The sequence below is a fragment of the Coregonus clupeaformis genome, unplaced genomic scaffold (genome assembly GCF_020615455.1).
Source record: "Coregonus clupeaformis isolate EN_2021a unplaced genomic scaffold, ASM2061545v1 scaf2165, whole genome shotgun sequence".
NCBI lineage: Eukaryota > Metazoa > Chordata > Actinopteri > Salmoniformes > Salmonidae > Coregonus > Coregonus clupeaformis.
Window position 1 is genome coordinate 2501 of NW_025535619.1, and position 23250 is coordinate 25750.

General features: G+C 43.3%; 1 protein-coding gene across 1 annotated transcript in view; it reads left to right on the top strand.

Annotated features, from left to right (window-relative positions):
- LOC121534011 (regulatory-associated protein of mTOR) overlaps positions 1-23250 on the top strand; it is a gene marked incomplete at both ends in the record, with an annotated part of 87362 nt that overhangs the window by 1694 nt on the left and 62418 nt on the right. The window contains 2 exons of the mRNA XM_045219229.1: positions 2000-2146; positions 10523-10698. Of these exons, the coding sequence (XP_045075164.1) occupies positions 2000-2146; positions 10523-10698 (323 nt within the window). The remainder of the gene's footprint in view (positions 1-1999; positions 2147-10522; positions 10699-23250) is intronic.

Consider the following 23250-nt stretch of genomic DNA (forward strand, 5'->3'; position numbering starts at 1 on the left):
ACCTTGACTTTGTTGTCCTTAAGCCATTTTGCCACAACTTTGGAAGTATGCTTGGGGTTGTTGTCCATTTGGAAGACCCATTTGCGACCAAGCTTTAACTTCCTGACTGATGTCTTGAGATGTTGCTTCAATATATCAACATAATTTTCCTTCCTCATAATGTCATCTATTTTGTGAAGTGCACCAGTCCCTCCTGCAGCAAAGCACCACCACAGCATGATGATGCCACCCCCGTGCTTCACGGTTGGGATGGTGTTCTTTGGTTTGCAAGCCAACCCCTTTTCCCTCCAAACATAACGATGGTCATTATGGCCAAACAGTTCTATATATTTTTTCATCTGACCAGAGGACATTTCTCCAAAAAGTACGCTATTTGTCCCCATGTGCAGTTGCAAACCATAGTCTGGCTTTTTTATGTCGGTTTTGGAGCAGTGGCTTCTTCCTTGCGGAGCGGCCTTTCAGGTTATGTTGATGTAGGACTCGTTTTACTGTGGATATAGATACATTTGTACCTGTTTCCTCCACCATCTTCACAAGGTCCTTTGCTGTTGTTCTGGGATTGATTTACACTTTTCGCACCAAAGTACGTTCATGTCTAGGAGACAGAACTTGTCTCCTTCCTGAGCGGTGTGACGGCTGCGTGGTCCCATGGTGTTTATACTTGCATACTATTGTTTGTACAGATGAATGTGGTACCTTCAGGTGTTTGGAAATTGCTCCCAAGGATTAACCAGACTTGTGGAGGTCTACAAAAACATTTCTGAGGTCTTTGCTGATTTCTTTTGATTTCCCATGATGTCAAGCAAAGAGGCACTGAGTTTGAAGGTAGGCCTTGAAATACATCCACATACCTCCAATTGACTCAAATGATGTCAAATAGCCTATCAGAAGCTTCTAAAGCCATGACATCATTTTCTGGACTTTTCCAAGCTGTTCAAAGGCACAGTCAACTTAGTGTATGTAAACTTCTGACACACTGGAAATGTGATACAGTGAGTTATAAGTGAAATAATCTGTCTGTAAACAATTGTTGGAAAAAATTACTTGTGTCATGCACAAAGTAGATGTCCTAACCGACTTGCCAAAACTATAGTTTCTCTACAAGATATTTGTGGAGTGGTTGAAAAACGAGTTTTAATGACTCCAACCTAAGTGTATGAAAACTTCCGACTTCAACTGTGTGTGTGTGTATATATGTATATATATATATATATATATATATATATATATATACACACACACGTCTAATGATGACTTCCACATCTGCCTCTACAGTCACAGACTCGCAAATAAAGTCTGATCGTTGAATAAACACAAACCCACACTAACAGGGTCCATTGGATCACTGATATTAGACTTAAACAAGTTATCCCACACGCACCCCCACACCAACAAAAATAGTTATTACAGAAATACATTATTTTTTGGGACAACTCACACAAAAAAATACCCACTCTAAATGACACACTGCTCCTGTCATGGTTTGGGCACTGCCTCTCCCCAGTACACCCCAGAGCCTCTCCTCCTCTCATCTCCTCTTCCTCTCTTTATTCCCCTTAATGATGAGTCCTATAAAACCAGCCCTGCTGCCTACTGTCTGCTACGGTGTGCCAAGGCACCATTGATCCCTCTGATCCAACTCCTAAAAACACCACCACAGAGTATCTCCCAGTACAGTAGTCAGAAACAGCACCAGGACATTCATTGCTTCCCCTCATCCAATCCAAAAAGTGAATTGGGAAGCAGCTGTGCAGTTAAAACCATATCTCCCCCTCTTCCTTTCATTATTGGTAATGAAAGAGGATGGAAGTATTTGGCAACATCTTAAACTCATTTTGGACAAGGATAAAAAAAATAATTGCTGGTAGAATGAACTAGTAGTACAGAGAAGATTTCTATTTACTACTTGTATGCTGGATTGTAGGTGGCTATAACATGTCATCTAATGTTGTGTATCAACATGTGTAATAACCCCCCATCCTGTCTGTCTGTCCTGTAGAACTATACCCAGTACATCCCTCTGTCTGTGTACGACCTCCAGACGTGGATGGGCAGCCCCTCCATCTTCGTTTACGACTGCTCCAACGCAGGCATCATCGTCAAGTCTTTCAAACAGTTCGCCCTGCAGAGAGAGCAGGAGCTGGAGGTGGGTGGCAGAGAGAGATATACAGTGCATTCGGAAAGTATTCAGAGGGCTTGACGTTTTCCACATTTTGTGACGTTACAGCCTTATTCTGTTTTTGTTTTTTGTATCCTCATCAATCTACACACAATACCCCATAATGACAAAGCGAAAACAGGTTTTTTGAAATCTTTGCAAATGTATATATAAAAATTTAAAAAACGTATTTACATAAGTATTCAGACCCTTTGCTATGAGACTCGAAATTGAGCTCAGGTGCATCCTGTTTCCATTGATCATCCTTGAGAGGTTTCTACAACTTGATTGGAGTCCACCTGTGGTAAATTCAATTGATTGGACATGATTTGGAAAGGCACACACCTGTATATACAGTGGGGAGAACAAGTATTTGATACTGCCGATTTTGCAGGTTTTCCTACTTACAAAGCATGTAGAGGTCTGTAATTTTTATCATAGGTACACTTCAACTGTGAGAGACATAATCTAAAACAAAAATCCATAAAATCACATTGTATGATTTTTAAGTAATTAATTTGCATTTTATTGCATGACATAAGTATTTGATCACCTACCAACCAGTAAGAATTCCGGCTCTCATAGACCTGTTCGTTTTTCTTTAAGAAGCCCTCCTGTTCTTCACTCATTACCTGTATTAACCGCACCTGTTTGAACTCGTTACCTGTATAAAAGACACCTGTCCACACACTCAATCAAACAGACTCCAACCTCTCCACAATGGCCAAGACCAGAGAGCTGTGTAAGGACATCAGGGATAAAATTGTAGACCTGCACAAGGCTGGGATGGGCTACAGGACAATAGGCAAGCAGCTTGGTGAGAAGGCAACAACTGTTGGCGCAATTATTAGAAAATGGAAGAAGTTCAAGATGACGGTCAATCACCCTCGGTCTGGGGCTCCATGCAAGATCTCACCTCGTGGGGCATCAATGATCATTAGGAAGGTAAGGGATCAGCCCAGAACTACACAGCAGGACCTGGTCAATGACCTGAAGAGAGCTGGGACCACAGTCTCAAAGAAAACCATTAGTAACACACTACGCCGTCATGGATTAAAATCCTGCAGCGCACGCAAGGTTCCCCTGCTCAAGCCAGCGCATGTCCAGGCCCGTCTGAAGTTTGCCAATGACCATCTGGATGATCCAGAGGAGGAATGGGAGAAGGTCATGTGGTCTGATGAGACAAAAATAGAGCTTTCTGGTCTAAACTCCACTCGCCGTGTTTGGAGGAAGAAGGATGAGTACAACCCCAAGAACACCATCCCAACCATGAAGCATGGAGGTGGAAACATCATTCTTTGGGGATGCTTTTCTGCAAAGGGGACAGGACGACTGCACCGTATTGAGGGGAGGATGGATGGGGCCATGTATCGCAAGATCTTGGCCAACAACCTCCTTCCCTCAGTAAGAGCATTGAAGATGGGTCGTGGCTGGGTCTTCCAGCATGACAACGACCCGAAACACACAGCCAGGGCAACTAAGGAGTGGCTCCGTAAGAAGCATCTCAAGGTCCTGGAGTGGCCTAGCCAGTCTCCAGACCTGAACCCAATAGAAAATATTTGGAGGGAGCTGAAAGTCCGTATTGCCCAGCGACAGCCCCGAAAACCTGAAGGATCTGGAGAAGGTCTGTGTGGAGGAGTGGCCAAAATCCCTGCTGCAGTGTGTGCAAATCTGGTCAAGACCTACAGGAAACGTATGATCTCTGTAATTGCAAACAAAGGTTTCTGTACCAAATATTAAGTTCTGCTTTTCTGATGTATCAAATACTTATGTCATGCAATAAAATGCAAATTAATTACTTAAAAATCATACAATGTGATTTTCTGGATTTTTGTTTTAGATTCCGTCTCTCACAGTTGAAGTGTACCTATGATAAAAAATTACAGACTTCTACATGCTTTGTAAGTAGGAAAACCTGCAAAATCGGCAGTGTATCAAATACTTGTTCTCCCCACTGTATAAGGTCCCACAGCTGACAGTGCATGTCAGAGCAAAAACTAAGCTATGAGGTCGAAGGAAATGTCAGTAGAGCTCAGAGACAGGATGGCACGAGGCACAGATCTGGGGAAGGGTACCAAAACATGTCTGCAGCATTGAAAGTCCCCAAGAACACCATCAGCCTCCATCTTAAATGGAAGAAGTTTGGAACCACCAAGACTCTTCTTAGAGCTGGCCGTCCAGCCAAACTGAGCAATCGGGGGAGAAGGGCCTTGTTCAGGGAGGTGACCAAGAACCCAATGGTCACTCTGACAGAGCAGAGCTCCAGAGTTCGTCTGTGGAGATGGGAGAACCTTCCAGAAGGACAACCATCTCTGCAGCACTCCACCAATCATCCTTTATGGTAGAGTGGCCAGACAGAAGCCACTCCTCAGTAAAAGGCACATGACCGCCCGCTTGGAGTTTGCCAAAAGGCACCTAAAGGACTCTCAGACCATGAGAAACAAGATTCTCTGGTCTGATGAAACTCTTTGGCCTGAATGCCAAGCAATACGTCTGGAGGAAACCTGGCACCATCCCTACGGTGAAGCATGGTGGTGGCAGCATCATGCTGTGGGGATGTTTTTCAGAGGCAGGGACTGGGACTAGTCAGGATCAAGGGAAAGATGAACGGAGCAAAGTACAGAGAGATCCTTGATGTAAACCTGCTCAAGAGTGCTCAGGACCTCAGCCCGGAAGCGAAGGATCGCCTTCCAACAAGACAACGACCCTAAGCACACAGCGAAGGCAATGCAGGAGTGGCTTCGGGACAATTATCTGAATGTCCTTAATTGGCCCAGCGAGAGGCCGGACTTGAACCCGATCTCTGGAGAGACCTGAAAACAGCTGTGCAGCGACACCTCCCCATCCAACATGACAGAGCCTGAGAGGATCTGCAGAGAAAAATGGGAGAAACTCCCCAAATACAGGTGTGCCAAGCTTGTAGCGTCATACCCAAAAAGACTTGAGGCTGTAATCGCTGCTAAAGGTGCTTCAACAAAGTACTGAGTAAAGGGTCTGAATACTTATGTAAATGTTATATTTAATTTATAAAAATATATGTATATAATTTTTTTTATTTCACCTTTATTTAACCAGGTAAGTCAGTTGAGAACAAGTTCTAAATATAATAAATAAAAAATTAAATAAATAAATAAACTGTTATTGCTTTGTCATTATGCGGTATTGTGTGTAGATTTAGAAAAAACAACAATTTAATCAATTTTAGAATAAGGCTGTAATGTAACAAAATGTGGAAAAAGTCAAGGGGTCTGAATACTTTCCGAATGCACTGTCCACACACACAGACGTAAACACACACAGAGTTCCCCCATACACACACAACCACTCCCGCAGCAAGACCAAGGGATGTGTGTTTGTGTGTGTGTATAATGTGCGTTGAATTCCAAATGGCAAGCCAGCTAAATCTTTTGAATGAAAGAAGCATTTCACAATCTCCTCTCTCTGATCCCAGCCAGGGAATAGGCAGCTGGAGCTAAATGAATTAATGATAGTGTTTTGGTTTGGTTAGGATCTCCCCCCCCAACCATCCCTCCATCCCCTTTATTCCACTGTTTCTTCTTACTGGCCATGGCATCTCAAGTGCATGTATAACACGCAGTTCAATTATTCATGGATGAGATGTAGAGAAAGGGGGAGGAAGTGAGAAAGCGAGGTAGGGGAAAAGAGAAGTGGGAGAGGAAGGGATGGCAGAGAGGCGAAGGACGGAAAACATGTGTTACAATGCAGTCTAGAGAGACTGAGAAAAAGACCGAGAGAGGAGACTCGTCCTTCACCATGCAGTCACGCTAAGTTCAATACCAGCAACACAGCTTCTCTCCTCTCACCATCCGTCCATCCAGACTTCCTCTGCCCTACTCCCAGGCTGAGATAGCAGGTGTCATGGCCCGATAGAGGGATGTAGAGATGGAAAGACAGAGGAGAGGAGAGAAGGCCCAGCGGCCCATCAATAACACTTAAAGCTGTAAGCGCGTGATAGGCGGGAGAGAGAGGGAGCGGACAAGGAAGAGGGAAAAAGGGAGAGGAGGGAGGGAGAGATGGCAACAGAGGTCTAGAGCCAGAGTGCCAGAGAGAGGAAGAAATAGAGAGATAGAGAGAGGAGCCTTCACTCCTCAGCTGTTAAAAGTGTTGGTGGAATTGACCAATCAGGGTTCTCTGTGGGTCACTATGGGCTAAAGCTCTCCACGCTTCCATGCTAGCTTAGCTATGCTCTCAAGTGGAAGGTTGTAGCCACTGGCCAGTGAGTTTGTGAACAAACTATTTAAAAATGTAATTGAATGTGGCATGATGTAAGTATGTGTCTTGGTCTTCAATAAAAGTGACATTGTGAAATATGTGCCAATATGCAAAAGGCAATATGTTTTGTGTTTAGTGGGTCAGTTCAAGGCTGATGTCTTCGGTCAGTTTGTATTCAAAACACACAGTTTTTCTGGGTCACAACACAGAACAGTTGGGTTACCTCTGCATTAGACCACACTGCTTTTAGCTTCCTAACCCTCTGTGTTAGAACTAGGCCAAGTTACATAACATCAATCAGCTGGCGGAAGGCAAAATGGCTCCACTTTACACCTCAGTGCATCTCTCCCCCACCTGCACAGCAACAGGAAGAGCGGGTTGGAAAGATGAATGGTAGTTGGGAGGGAGAGGAAAGAGAGAGCGGGATAGATGAAAGAGGAATATTGAAATAGGATGGGGAGGGAGGTAGAGAAAGAGAGGAAGGAGAGACAGAGGGAGGGAGGAAGTTCCGGAAGGCTATTAAAGATGCATGATAGTACCCAGGCAGGGAGTCCCTCTCCTCTTCTCCTCCTCGCCCCATCTTTCCCTTTCCCATCCCTGTTTCTGCTACAGCATAACGCTCTGCAGGAAGAGGGTGGCCCCAGTTCACGCCCACGCCTTCTCACACGCACACAACCTTATGTGCATGCATTCTCATAAACACACGCAAAACACACACACACACACACACACACACACACACACACACACACACACACACATAGGGACAGACTTGATCCCACCAAGGGCCTTTTTTACCGGGAAATAGGGGGAGTGGTGCGGAATGAGGGGGAGGTGTTTTTTCACCATCTCTCTTTCTCTCTCTCTCTTAACAGACATGCAACCTTCAGTAGGGGTGTGGTGTCTGAGTGCTCTGTTATGAGCAGTCCACTTCCTGCTAAATATTTTAGAACTTACTGTATGGAGTCAGCAATATGATGCTCACTGCATTATCTGTTGTGCGGAAATGACTGTGTGTGTGTGTGTGTGTGTGTCTGTACGTGCGCTTTCTGTTGGGTGGATGGAGTCTGATTGTGTGTGCCCTTTATCTTTGTTGTGCATCTGTGTGCATTTGTCTGTGTTGGTATATCTGTTCTCAGTCAATGCACACTTCTGTGTGTGTCCGTGCATGTGTGTGTATTGTATAGGCTTTGTTTGAGTGTGTGTTTTATGTTGTCTCCTTGCTCTCCCTCTGTGTGTGTGTGTGTGTGTGTGTGTGTGTGTGTGTGTGTGTGTGTGTGTGTGTGTGTGTGTGTGTGTGTGTGTGTGTGTGTGTGTGTGAGCGCGCACGTGTTAACAACCCCCCTCCCCCCTCCCCATACCCCCCATACAGTATGATTAGTTCTGTGAATTGGTGTCAGTTAAAAAATTCACATACCCCAGTGTGATGAAAATAAAATCCTTCCATGCTGATTGTAATGCAAATTTGTGAGATTAGAATATGCTAATATGTTAATTACCGAAAAGCAGCCGGTTTTGGCTGTAATGTGGTATTTACCATAAGGTGTATTGTGTACCCGTATCACAATATCCCAAATGATTTGTGTAACAATATTGTTCCACCATTGTTGATCCAACATCATGCATTACAGAGTAGTTAAAATATCCATGTTGCTTTGGTTTGTGTAACATTCCCCATTTCATCATTAAGAAGTAACAGAGAAGATGTAATCGTACGAGACACTGACATGCACAGTGTACATACGCAAGCACACACACATGTCCCTATTAATCTAGACAGATCTGAGCAGAGCTGTCGGTTTAATAGTGTTATTTATGTGTGTGTACCTAAAATCAATGAAGAGACACGTAGATATCACACTGAGACGTTGGCTAGCTGCAGGTCCTACGTTTAGTTTCCTTTCTCTGGAGTCTCCTCATTATAACAAGCTACAATTAGAGAGGAGCGCTCTAGATCCAGAAGGGGTTTCACTATGGTTCTACTGATTTAGAAGTGACTTATTCCCTGTATGTTTCTATAACTGGTAGGACTCATCCTGTCTTATCATGTAGTGTTGAGGTTCAGAGTATTTCTTACCATTGCTTAGGTGGAGTGGGTCTTCTGCACATAGCTCTGTTGCACCCTGAACTGAAATGTATAATCATACAACACACTGGAACACACACACACACTTTTCATGCCTCTGTTGATTTCAATTGAACGTTTTGGAATGTTGAATTTGAGCCTCACCAAGGGAAAAATATGGAGAAAATGCTGGTCTGTCTGTCTGGTTGCATTTCAGTGTGTGTTTAGCAGCTAGGCCCTAAGGAAAATAGTACCAGCCTTCCATCGTCTGCACACATGCGTAAGTGGCGTTAGTAAGCCTAGGTTTACCATGCCTTGCATCAGATGTTGAGGAGTTGAGTGTGGGGAGAATTTAGCTATTTTCTCCTCACGTTTTCCAGATTGTGTGATGCTGTGTGTGACGCTTGTCTTTGAGTGCATTGCATGTGTGTATCGCACGTTCCCTTTTCTCCCTATAGACTAAGGAGATGTGAGGATATAGAGAGAAGAGGTTCTGTGTCTGATCGAGTGGGCATGTGTCCCTGGTCTACTGCACTGTATGTAAGTGTTTGGGTTGACACTTTGGAGAAGACCTTTCACTTACTCCCTGCACAGCTATTATAGCCAGCTTGGCACAGCACTGTTTTTAAAAACAGAAAATGTCCCTCTTCTCTCACGGATGGGATGGTACTAGAAGTGGCAGTTAAATCTCAATCTCCAGGGTGCAATGAAGAGTCACACTCTTCAAGACGTGGTACTATTCATCTACCATGAAGCTAGCTATCATAAGGCTAGAGCGACAGTGCTTTAAATTGTATTGCACCCTTCCATCACATGCATCAGCTATGCCATCAGTATAAAATGATCCCCAGGGGCCGAATCAAATCTGGAGATCCTTGCCTGAAACTCGGACTTAAGTCACGTATTGTTAGTCATTGGGAGATTTAGGCTGCACCAGAATTTGAATTATGGCAGAACTCACACATTTGAAGCTCAAAAGTACAAGCACTTCAGTCATCAGCCTGTAAAGTATTTATAAGCCTAGGGAGTCCATGGTACACAGCCCTGGGTGGGGAAAGGAGCGCTCCGAGGTCATCAAGTGAAATACCACCACCTCCACAAACAGCCTAAGGCAGGCTGACATTAAACCAGGTCTGGGTGGATCTATACCCCCATACAGGAGTAGACACGCACACTCACACACATACATACACTCAGGCACAAACGTACACACACACCTTTCCATTCCCCACACACACTGTCTCTCACACACCTTTGTATTCAGGGCATTGTACAGGCGGTCCAACTCCCCAGAATGATAATATCACATTAGCCAATATCTGCTCCAGAGGCTGTTTGTTCAGAGGACACTGTGCTATCGAACACCGCCGCCGCCCTGAACTTCAAAAGCTCTCCTCCACATCTCATTACCGGATGATAGCAGAAGTTTAGAGCAGTGAGAGGGATCCAATGACCTGAAGGTGTTCACTCCCTTTCTCCGACCTGTACACCCCTCTGGCCTATTATCTCTGTTGTCTGTTCACCTTTTCTGTTGGTTCGGTTCATGTTCTTTTGTCTGGTCATCTTTCTCTTGCCCTGTGTCCGTCTCTGGTTGGTTTTCCCTTCTCTCTTGTTCTGCCATCTTATTCTTTGTCTACTCTGACTGTTATTTCTCTTTCCGTTTACCTCTTTTTCGCTCTTTGACTTTATTTACATTTTAGTCATTTAGTAGGTGCATTCATCTTAATATGGCTATGTTGGACAACCACATATCAGTCATAGTAAGTACATTTCTCCTAAATAACGTAGCAATCAGTAAAGTCAGAGCTAGTAAGAGGGGGAAAGGTCAAGGGCAAATGTTTTTTAGTATTTGTTTTTTCTTTACTTTTCTATTTTGCCCTGGTGTTCTCTGTTTGTCTGTTAATCTATCTTTTTTTATTAGCATTTTATTCAGACGGGATAGCGTGAAATCGGTCTGCCACCTGTCTATGTCCGTCTGTATCTTGTTTGTTTGACCTGTGTCTCTGTATAGTATATCCCTCTATTAGCCTCTCATCTCCAATCCAAGTCTTCTTGTCCTCTTCCAGGTGGCAGCCATTAACCCCAACCACCCCCTGGCCCAGATGCCTCTGCCCCCCTCCATGAAGAACTGTATTCAGCTGGCAGCCTGCGAGGCCTCAGAGCTTCTACCCATGAACCCTGACCTCCCCGCTGACCTCTTCACCTCCTGCCTCACCACGCCCATCAAGATCGCCCTGCGCTGGTAAGAGCCACAGTGGACCAGCCAAAAGATGGATTAGTCCAACTTAAAACTCCTTATTCTCAGACACCCTGTCTAAATGGCCTACTTTCCTTGTTCAATAATATCCATTGATATTGATATTAGTATGAAAACTATTTAGATAGATAGGTCATTAGTAGACATCCCTGATAAATTCCCCAAATCTATGCTCTCTAAAGCTTTGATGTGTCATTAGTTTTGAACATATTTGAACATACTGTTCTTCGGGGAATATATCGGTATAGCCTTCGTTTGGCATACTAATATAATTTGATATTAATTCCATATTCCGTGGTGTTGTATTTTCTGCCTCTAGTGTTGTCTGTCTGTGTGGGACAGCAGATTCAGCATGTAGAGCACACTGTGTGTGTGTGTGTGTGTGTGTGTGTGTGGGGGGGTCTTGCTTACCAACCAAAGGTGATTTCATCACCTCTAAAGATCCCCTGTCACTTTACCATGCGTATCCGCCCAGTCATTACATAATTAATACATCCTACAGATAGGCGCGTGTGTGTGTGTGGGGGGCGGACGGACACGCATGGTAAAGTGACAGGGGATCTTTAGAGGTGATGAAATCACCTTTGGTTGATAAGCAAGACCCCCCACACACACACACACACACGCCTATCTGTAGGATGTATTAATTATGTAATGACTGGGTGATTATTAGGGTAGTAGGGCACAACAATATAGGATGGTGTTTACCAGCTTTACTGGGTTGATGTCTGGCAGAGAGCTGATTCAACTGGGACACTAGCACAGGAATCCTCTTGGAAATGGCTCACGGTCAGTTGGTGTAAAAGGGGATAAAATGGACATTGAATTAGGCTGTCACCAATGTTCAAGTTCAGGGCGTATGTTTTTGCCTCTATTTTTGCTTAATGAACATGACTCTGGCATTGCGGTGTTCTCTGTAGTGTGTTTCTCCTCTGTTGCTCATGAGTGGAGACCTCAGAAGTCTCTGTCTATCTATCCGACCATCAGTGTATTTTCTTCACCTGTGTGTGTGTGTGTGTGTGTGTGTGTGTGTGTCATTGCCGAGATGTCAGTAACTGAGTTACTGAAATTAGTTTCATACTCACAATGGGGTTAGGCCATGAGCCCAAATCAATCCAATCTGTGCATTATATTAAACGTGATGCTCCATAAGCCGGAACATCTCTTTCCTCTATCCTCACTTTCACTGTCTATCAATTCAATTCAAAGGGCTTTATTGGCATGGGAAACATATGTTTACATTGCCAAAGCAAGTGAAATAGATAATAAACAAAAGTGAAATAAACAATAAATGAACAGTTAACATTACACTCACAAAAGTGCCAAAGGAATAGACATTTCTAATGTCATATTATGTCTATATACAGTGTTGTAATGATGTGCAAATAGTTAAAGTACAAAAGGGGAAATAAATTAACATAAATACGGGTTGTATTTACAATGGTGTTTGTTCTTCACTGGTCACCCTTTTCTTGTGGCAACAGGTCACAAATCTTGCTGCTGTGATTGCATACTGTGGTATTTAACCCAATATATATGGGAGTTTATCAAAATTGGATTTGTTTTCGAATTCTTTGTGGTTGTGTAATCTGAGGGAAATATGTGTCAATAATATGATCATACATTTGGCAGGAGGTTAGGAAGTGCATCTCAGTTTCCACCTCATTTTGTGGGCAGTGTGCACAGCCTGTCTTGTCTTGAGAGCCAGGTCTGCCTACGGCAGTCTGTACATAGTCAAAGCTTTACTTCATTTTGGGTCAGTCACAGTGGTCAGGTATTCTGGACCAAATAGCATTCTAGTTTGCGCAGTTTTTTTGTTAATTCTTTCCAATGTGTCAAGTAATTATCTTTTTGTTTTCTCATGATTTGGTTGGGTCTAATTGTGCTGCTGCCTGGGGCTCTGTTTGTGTTTGTGAAAAAAGCCCCAGGACCAGCTTGCTTAGGGGACTCTTCTCCAGGTTCATCTCTCTGTAGATGATCACTTTGTTATGGAAGGTTTGGGAATCGCTTCCTTTTAGGTGGTTGTAGAATTTCTTAATATTATGTACTTCCTTTGGATTTGATGCCTCATGATTGAGTATTGCTCTGTTCAAGTAGACTGTGATCTGATAGGGGTGTCCGTGGGCTGACTGAATGCTCTGAGAGACTGGGTTGAGGTCAGTGATAAAGTAATCTACAGTACTACTGCCAAGGGATGATCTATAGGTGTACCTACCGTAAGAGTCCCCTCGATGCCTACCATTGACTATGTACAGACCCAGTGTGAGACAGAGTTGCAGGAGTTGTGACCCTTTTTTTGTTGGTTGTTTTGTCATAGTTGTGTCTAGGGGAGCATATTTGGGAGGGAATGCTGTCACCTCCAGATAGGTGTTTGTCTTCCTGTGTGCTAAGAGTGTCAGGTTCTTGTCCAGTTCTGGTATTTAGGTCACCACAGACTAGTACATGTCCCTGGGCCTGGAAATGGTTGATCTCCCCCTCTAGGATGGAGAAGCTGTCATCGTTAAAGTATGGGGATTCTATTGGGGGGGTATATAGGTAGCACACATGAGGATTTTTCTCTTCTTCTGTTTAATCTCCTTATTAATTTCTAGCCAGATGTAAAATGTTGAGTCTCTTGAGTCTCTTCCCTTGAGTCTCTTCCCTGTTTCACACCTGGTAGTTTGGTGGATGGGACTACCAGCTCTCTGTAACCTAGAGGGCAACCAGTGGGTCCGTCCCCACTATTCCATGTTTCTTGTAGGATGACAATGTCTGTATTTCCAATGTCTTTTATGAAGTCTGGGTTCCTTCTCTTTAGGCCAAAGGGAGATGACCTCAGTCCTTGTGTATTCCCGGATGAGATTGTAAATGCTTTGTGTTCCAGTGTCTAGTGTTTTCGTGTGGTTTAGGTTCTGACCATTACAGTAGGTGTGAGCAGAGCATGTTGAGCTTCTGATACATACCTCTTAGGTCACAGGATGGGGCTTGGGCGGGTGTATTAGTGGGGGTTCGGCCTGTTAATCTGCTCATGGCCTGGGCATATGTGTGGCTGTCATGTTGAGGTCCTTGCTACAGGGGAGGGGAGCATGGGGGGGAGGGGCATAAGACTGATCTGGGGGGGCCTAAATAGGGTGTGGCTAGAGTTTGTTTGGGGAGAGGTCGACTGGTTGGGGTGGGGATGTAACTGGTGGTGCTGTGGTCTGGGTGTAGGTCCTCTTGGTGCAGGTCCTCCGGGGGAGTCTCGCTGGTCTGGGCAGGGTTTTCGTTTCTCTGTTGCTCCTCTTCGTTTCTCTGTTGCTCCTGTGTGAGGTGCTGGGGCTGCAGTTGAGGGTGATGTCCTTCAGGGTCCTGGCAAAGGTGGGGACTGCTGCCTTGTAGAGGTGGACCTGGTCATAAAGGCTGTTCAAGTCTAAGGTGGAGTGGTGGGCCAGGTAGACATTAGGTTTTGAGGCACAGTCCCGGGAAATGCTTGCATTCACCTGCTGTATGGTGGCAGTATGTTTGTGGTAGCAGGGTGGAGATAACCACTTGTTCATTGAGGAAAGTGGAAGGGGATTTTTCAATCACTCCCTTGAGTGCTGTGGCCACCCTTTCCTGCTGGGCTCTCAGGTCGTTTGTGCCTGTGTGTATTATGATGTGGCTGTTGGACCCTAGCTGTCCTCTGACAGCAGCGCCAGGGCACGCCGAGTGTTCGGAAACCAGAGTTTAGCCACTTGGTGTTTTGAAAAAAGGACAGATTGAAGAGGTGTGATCAGACTCGCTCGGGGTGGGGGAGTCGTCACCAAGAGAAATCTTCTCCTGCCGGGGTCTTGCTTTGATTCTGTGGAAGTCCATTTGGAAATGTATGAAGTTGCCCTGCACCACCACTGTTCCATTCTTGTACAGGTTGACAGAGGGTGTCTGTCTCAGGGTCCCAGTTTTCCAGTATTCTGATTTTCTGCCAATACTCTCTCTCTTAAAAGAGGGGTAGTGTGCTCTTATAGCTGTGTGCCATGCCCAGGGATGGTCTGTGTGGAAGATTAGGTTGTTTACATTCCCATTTTAGTAGCAGACAGCAAATAGTGTCTCTGGATTGTCCATGAGGAGCTTCTCTGTGTACTCTTTCCATGCCTTGTCATTTTGAATGTCCAAGGGGTACTGTACTGTGGTGACCTCTGCACAGAGGGAAGCCATGGAGCAGGGGGACAAAGAGGCCTCTGCATTTGGGTGGGGGAGAAACTCTGCTGGATGAAAGTAGGCCCTTTCATGTTAGGTTGAATGTCTATGAATACCATAAAACTTCAGTTAATAGCCTGGGTGTTTATTTGCTCAACACAACCAGTTCTTATTTGAGCCTGTCTTTTTCCTTTCCTTTTTCCTCCCCCCACCTTGCAGTCTCGCCCTCTTCTGATCCACAGACAAACTTTGAAGTTTGACTTTTTGACTTCGCCATTCTCTCACTTGTTTTGGATCAATTCCAAAATGCCTGGCTGTTACCTTGTCTGAATTTTGTTCTGTGAATTTGGTCACTGCTAGCTTGAATTTTATGTTTTTTTTTTGGTTGTGCTATGTCTAGCAACGATGACAGATAAAAAATGTAACTATATATTACTGTTCAAAAGTTTGGGGTCACTTAGAAATGTCCTTGTTTTCTAAAGAAAAGCAATTTCTTTGTCCATTAAAATAACATCAAATTGATCAGAAATACAGTGTAGACATTGTTAATGTTGTAAATGGCTATTGTAGCTGGAAACGGCTGATTTAAATTTTTTTTGGGAATATCTTCATAGGCGTACAGAGGCCCATTATCAGCAACCATCAGTCCTGTGTTCCAATGGCACGTTGTGTTTGCTAATCCAAGTTGATCGTTTTAAAAGGCTAAATGATCATTAGAAAACCCTTTTGTAATTGTTAGCACAGCTGAAAACTGTTGTGCTGAATAAAGAAACCATAAAACTGGCCTTCTTGAGACTAGTTGAGGATCTGGAGCATCAGCCATTGTGGGTTCGATTTCAGGCTCAAAATGGCCAGAAACAAATAACATTCTTCTGAAACTCGTCAGTCTATTCTTGTTCTGAGAAATGAAGGCTATTCCATGCGAGAAATTGCCAAGAAACTGAAGATCTCGTACAACGCTGTGTACTACTCCCTTCACAGAACAGCGCAAACAGGGAGGCCCCGGTGGGAGGCCCCGGTGCACAACTGAGCAAGAGGACAAATACATTAGTGTCTAGTTTGAGAAACAGGCACCTCACAGGTCCTCAACTGGCAGCTTCATTAAATAGTACCCGCAAAACACCAGTCTCAACGTCAATAGTGAAGAGGCGAATCCGGGATGCTGACATTCTAGGCAGAGTTGCAAAGAAAAAGCCATATCTCAGATTGCCCATCTTAATATTTTCTTTTTATTGGCCAGTCTGAGATATGGCTTTTTCTTTGCAACTCTGCCTAAAAGTTCAGCATCCAAAATGGCACCCAATTCCCGATATTGTCCACTACTTTAGACCAGAGCCATATGTGGACCCTATTTTGACCTTCAATTGAATGAGGACTCTGTAGTGTCATAAATATTAATGACTTTAAAAACTGCAATTTGTGGACTAACAATCAGGAAGAGATTGGTACTGAAAGACCACTGCAGAATCTGATCTCTTATCCTGTGAACTACAATACCAAGCACACCCTCTCTCCTTATGTCCTAATTTTGTTGTAGTTTGAGGGGATATTGGGTAGGTATATCATGTATCTTAGCGTTTGCCACTGTTCTGTGTTCAAACAGTGACAATTCTAGTACAAATCGAAGGTATTGGCAAGAACTCTGCAAGGTCTCAGATGTGCACATATGACGTACAGACACACGTCCCTCTAATGGTTTTTCTATCAATGGTGTAATGGGTACATCAAATGGCAGTTTCTGAGAAAAGTGAAAGTGGAGTAGCCATATCCTCTTCTTTGTCAACTATCTTTTAATGCTCAAAGGATCCGTTATAGTGGGAAGCATTGGCGTACAATAATACCATTGGGGAAGGACGTTTTATAGGCATATCATTCCCAAAAAGGGTTAACTCTCATTCTTTGGTTGAGACATTAAACTGAGGTTTCAGTGGTCACTATACATTTCTTGGCATTTGTTGCAAGTATATTGTGTCTTGGCTAAATTTCAAACCCAACATCTAATATTATCAATGCCACCTAATCTTTATTTCCCAATTGACTAATTTGACCTCTCAACTTCTGGTAAAAATAAAGGTAAATGATGAAGTAATATAACGGTAGATAATATTTATATAGCCAAGTCTCATTGCTTAAGGATTTGATCATCTTAGAGTAAAAATCATTGGACTGGTCATAACGGATAATGTTTCCATTGCTAGAAATATCTATTATCAGCCCTATCTCGAGACTGCAGTGAAATCTGACTCTCTCTCTCTCTTTCTCGCCCTCACTCTCGCCCTGTCTCCCCTCCATGCTGAAAGAGGCATGTGCTTTTCCCCTTAGCTAATTGCATTCAGCCCCAGAGTGAGAAAAGGAGTGGAAAAAAACAGACGAAGGCTCACTTAGACGTTAAGGCTTACCTAGGCTTCCAAACCTGCAAAAAATTGCACAGAGGGAAGTGAACGTAAGAGGGAGGGGTGTTGAGAGTGAGATAGAAAAACAAATATAAGAAGAGTGAGAGAGGGATTCCTTGCTTACCAGAGCAAGAAAATCATTACTGATAGAGTACTGATGCCCCCGATGGAATGGGGGGGTCTATGGTAATGGATGGGGGAAAGAAGAAGAGCTAGAGAAGAGTGGAAAGGAGGGGAGCAAAGGAAGGGAGATAACAAGAAAAGGAAAGGTATGAGGAGGGAGGAAAGGAAGGGAGGAAAGAGGAAAGGAGGGAAGAAGAGAGTAAAGTAGTGGAGAAGAGAGAAGCGGACAAGAAGGAAGGATGAGAAAGGGCTGAGGAGGAAGGAAAGTAGTAGAGAGGAGGATTAAATAAGGAAAGGTAAAGGAGGATAGTGATGCTTGAGGGACTGCATGCTTATCCATAGCCATGGGAAGTAGGGGTGCTGAGGGTGCTGTTAAAGCACAATGGTAAAAAAAAATATGGATCAATAAAAAAATTATAATACTTGTCAGCAGAATGGAGAGAAATCTTTCCGTGGCCATTTGCTTATCAGATAGTTAGGAGCATCATATGGCCTCGTGTGACTGTAGCTGAGTAGCTGCATCTTCCTGCTGAATCTTTAAAGGACACTCCTGTTCTACTGCTCCTTGGCAGGTGACTGCCTCAATATCCTGGAACATTCCACACTCCTCGTGCCAACCCTGCCACCTGGGCATCGTGTGTGTTTTCACTAAGGAAAGTCTCACACGCACGCACGCACACAGGCAGGCACACAAACGTGCACGGATACACAGGCATGCATGTTTGTGTGTGCTTGCATGTGCAGGGTCCAACGTAATTTATTTCCTCACTGTCCCGTTTGGCATGCTTTCTCTCTATATTCAGCCATTAATAGGCTATATTTGGTTATTATGATATACATAGGCTCATTCTGTCCAGGACAACCCAGGGTATAATGCATGTCATCCTTGTAACTGTGGATCAAGCGTAGTGATCATAAACGTTGATGCTGTAGATTACACAAGTTTTCAAATATGCAGTGCACATTTAGACTCATGGGTGTGTGGTTTGCTTGTATGACATCTAGTGATGTGACAAATTGACAATTTTGCTTACTGTTTAAACTGCCATAAAAAAAAGTATGTTTTCCATTAAAACAATAAGAAAACAATAATCCAATTCCACGTCAATTCACAATGCAGAATAATAATACCTATTATATATTAATGACCGACCGCTAGGGCCAGGCAATGAAGTTATATCTACCGCAGTCATATACCCTTTAAAGCGGCTCATCAATGGCATATCTGTTTATCTGTAAGGGCACACTATAGCTTTTTAAATGCCGACACGAAACCATCTCTGGAGTTTCGAAGTGAATGAACAGGCATTTTACTTGTAAAGGAATGTCGCTGTAAAGGAATGTCGCTGTAAAGGAATGTCGCTGTAAAGGAATGCGGCTTCTGAAGCTGGACTAATGTCCATCACTAGGCGAGTTGCCTGCGCGCAGATCACACACTCTTAAAAAAGTACTTTAAAATAACGTGTTAAATGACTTACCAAGACATTTAGTAGAAAGAAAACACATCTTCCACTAGGAATCGATTCCTAAGATTCAGTTGCCGCACTTCCGGGAACACAAACACTTGCATATTTCATAGCGAGCTAGCGAGGGACGGAGAGAGATGGGTGGGGTCACAGTATAGGCAGGTTGGCCACCAGTCAAACGGAGTCAGAACCGTGCACTAGGCCTATCTATCAGCAATCAAAATCTGTATCTCACAACGGAATGCTGTATTTTGCAATTTCTTGGCTTGCAATGTCTCGCAACTTCATTAAAGCAGGGCATATCATCAATGAATAGGCTAGGTTATTCTACGTGCAACAGACCGAATACTGAACACATACTAGATAGAGCAGGCGAGCCAGCTGCAATGTGATTTTAATTTAGTAAAAAAAAAGTTTTATAATAAAAAGTTTTTTTTCAATTTTTCTTCATGTTAAGCATCCCAATTTCATTGAAAGGTTTTAATGTTTAAACGTTCACACCCCTAATGACATCAAAGCGGTATTTATTATTGTCCTCAACGTCTCATCTTTCAGAACACATCAACTCCTTTATCTGCCATTTACAGTGCATTCGGAAAGTATTCAGACCCCTCAACTTTTTCCACATTTTGTTACGTTACAGACTTATTCTAAAATTGATTAAATTGTTTTTTCCATCAATCTACACACAATATCCTATAATTACAAAGCAAAAATAGGTTTTTAGAAATTTTAGCAGTTTTATAGAAAATAAGAAATTGCTCTTAGTGGAGAAGGTAAGAACTGCCGAAAATGCACTGTCAGAGGAGAATACTTATTCTGTCAAGGAAAAGTAACTTTTTTTATAGAGGCATAAGAAATGTGACAGTGTGTAAATTATGACACATTAGTGCAGGAAATATAGAAAATGATTAAAATGCTGGAATTTAACAATTAACTATGCAAATAAGCAAAAGCTGTGTGCATTAAGGAAATAGACACCTGGCTGAAATCGAAGCCAGTCTCTAATAAGCGCCTGTTTTGTTCAGTGATTTAAGCAAATAAACGCCCGGGCTATTAATTTAAGTTTTACGGTATGTGTCTTAGTATTTCTAGTACAATTCTAGTACAAATTGAAAGTAGTGGCAAGAACACGGCAAGGTCTCACACGGGCACACATGCCGTACAGACAGGCATTCGTCGCTCGCATATGTTTTTTCTAAGAATGACGTATAGGCTAATGGATACGTCAAATGGCAGTTTCTGATAAAAAGTGAAAGACTGGAGTAGCCATTTCCTCTTCTTTATCAACTATCTTTTCATGCTCAAAGGATTAATTATAGTGGCATTAATTATATAATTATATAATATTAATTATAGTGTCTTGGCTAAATTTAAAACCCAACATCTAATCCTTATTTCCCAATTGGCTCATTTGGCCACACAAGTAATGTAACGGTAGATAATATTTATATAGCCAACTACCAAATTGCTTAAGGATTTGATACAGCCTTAGAGTAAAGCTGTTGGATTGGTCATAACAGAGAATGATTTCCAATACTAGAAATATCCTCTCTCGCTCTCGCTCTCTCTCGCTCTTTCTCTTCCTCTCGCTCACTCACCCTTTCTCTCCCTTCCATGCTGAAAGAGACGTGCTTCTCTCCTTAGCTAATTGCATTCAGCGCCGCAGTGAGAAAAGGAGTGAGAAAAACAGGTGAGAAAGCTTACCTCGGCTTCCAAACCTGCATAAAATTCACAGAGGGAAGAGAATGAAAGATGGGGATGGGATAGTGAGAACGAATATAGAGACGGAGAGGGATTCCTTGCTCATCAGAGCAGAAAAGCATTACTGATAGAGCACTCTCTTCAAGGGATTTCCCTGATGTTGAGATAGAGGGTGGCTATGGTAATGGAGGAGGAAAGGAAAAGAGTGGAGAAGGTGAGAAGAGAGGAAAGGAGGGGATAAAATAAAGGGAAAGTTATGAGGAGTGAGGAAAGAAGGGAAGGAGAGAGGAGAGGAGGGTTAAATAAGGAAAGGAAAGGAGGATTGTGATTCTTGAGGGACTCACCATGCTTATCAGATAGTTAGGAGCCAGTCATGGCCTTGTGTGACTGTGAGGAGCTGAGAAGCACCATCTTCCTGCTGAATCTTTAAACAAGACTCCTGTTCTGCTGCCAACTCCTTGACAGGTGACTGCCTCAATATCCTGCCACCTGGGCATCGTGTGCGTGTGTGTTTTCGCTAAAGAAACTAAGTTCTCACACTCATGTAAGCACAAACACACACACGCACATAACAGAAAGAGAAAGCACACAAATGTGTGTGTGCACGCTTTCGTACATGCGTGTGCGCGACCTTAGCTTCCCGCCTGAGAACATGGACAGCCTCTCCTATCACCTCAAGTAGCTTATTTTCATTATCTATGATGTTGTGAGTGACAGTACACCTTCAAAAGGCACAACACTGGAATGAAAATGTATCAGCAAACTAACAACTCATTCTCTCTGTCCTCACATCTCCTTAGTCAATAGGGGGAAGGAGGAAACATGGGGTGGAGGGTGTAACACAAACACACACAGAGTAAAATGTAGCTGTTGTCCTTATCTGTGGTGACTTCACAACGGGGAAGCAAAGCATTGCTTAGCCTCACATGTTCAATCAATCCAATTTATTTAGCAGAAACTGCTTCTCCGATGTCATGGCGACGTGGGCTTGCTAAGCACAGAAACACCTCATCGGGTCTAACGGTCGTCTCGCGCTGAACTGCGCATGTGCAGACTGTTGTTTTTGACAAAAATGAAAACGTGTCAGTTTGTCACCATCACAAGGTTGTAGAAATAACATGTTCAACTACATTGGCTCGACTCTAGGTTGTGCCTTTAGATTTCAAGAAAAAGAATTTGTCACTTCTCTCATTCACTTTTTAAACCCCAAACCCCAGCCTGGTATGCTTGGTCTGTTTCGCAAGCGTTCCTGGAAGTCTCACTATGTTGCGCCTCTTGGTTTAGAAACTCTGTGACAAGGCTTTGGCTTTTCCACAGAAATGTTTGGTGATCAACTAGGAATGCCTTGAACATCAACCAGTCGATCGGTTGGTGACAACAGCAATAGAATTGATAAAACGCAGAGTTGTATTCAAAACGGTAGTGTGTTTTAGCCCAGGGTCTTCAAGGTATTCCGAGGTAGTTCCAAAGTATTCTAAGGTACTCCAAGGCTGATTTCTTCATCCCGCTCCCGCCCGCACCTGCAGCCTTACATACCGCACCTGCTGGCTTTCTGTCCGACTGCCACCTGCTACTGCAAGGACTGGTCCCAAACCCAACCACAGTCCCGCAATGTTATTTTAGGCGTATGTGACGTAGCTCACTTGCCAGCCATGGTCCCAACAACTTTACACCCTATAGGCAATATAAAATGTGCAAAAATAACTTAAATAGGTTAAATTACCAGAGCTTGTCACGTGGCCCATTATATTAGTCTATCTGTATTACTGGGCTATATCAACCAATATGCTAGATGTAGTTGAAGAGAGCAGAGTTGGAGAGACTTGCACTTTCTCTTGATCTATTGTTATAGCCTTTTAGGAGAGTGAAGATTTTCAGATAGTGAAATATGGGTGATCGATATTTATTTCTACGCAATGTTGTAAACTATAGCCTAATCATATTTAGAAAGTGCATTTCCTTGGAAAGATAACTGCCCGTGCTTCTCCGTCCATGCATAGGCTATTGCCTACTCTATTAAATTGAGACCACACGCACACCTGTCTCGCAGGGATGGCTACTGAACTTGAAGCAGCAAGAATGATGACAGCGACACTTGCCATGTTTTGCATATAGGATACAGCCTACACTACATACATGGATAATTCTGTTGTGTATTTGAGAGGTCACAGCTGTGTTTGTATGCAGGTCAAGATACACTACATTACCAAAAGTATGTGGACACCTGCTCGTCGAACATCTCATTCCAAAATCATGGGCATTCATGTGGAGTTGGTCCCCCCTTTGCTGCTATAACAGCAAGTGATAGGGAAGGCTTCTTCTGGGAAGGCTTTCCACTAGATGTTGGAACATTGCTGCAGGGACTTGTTTCCGTTCAGCCACGAGCATTATTGAGGTCGAGCTTAAATGTCTTGTCAATAAGTATTCAACCTCTTTGTTATGGCAAGCCTAAATAAGTTCAGGACAAAAAAATTGCTTAACAAGTCACATAATACATTGCATGGACTCACACTGTGTGCAATAATAGTGTTCAACATGATTTTTGAATGACTACCTCATCTCTGTACCCCACACATACAATCATCTGTAAGGTCCCTCAGTCGAGCACTGAATTTCAAACACAGATTCAACCACAAAGACCAGGGAGATTTTCTAATGCCTCGCAAAGAAGGGCACCTATTGGTAGATGGGTAAAAATAAGAAAAGCAGACATTGAA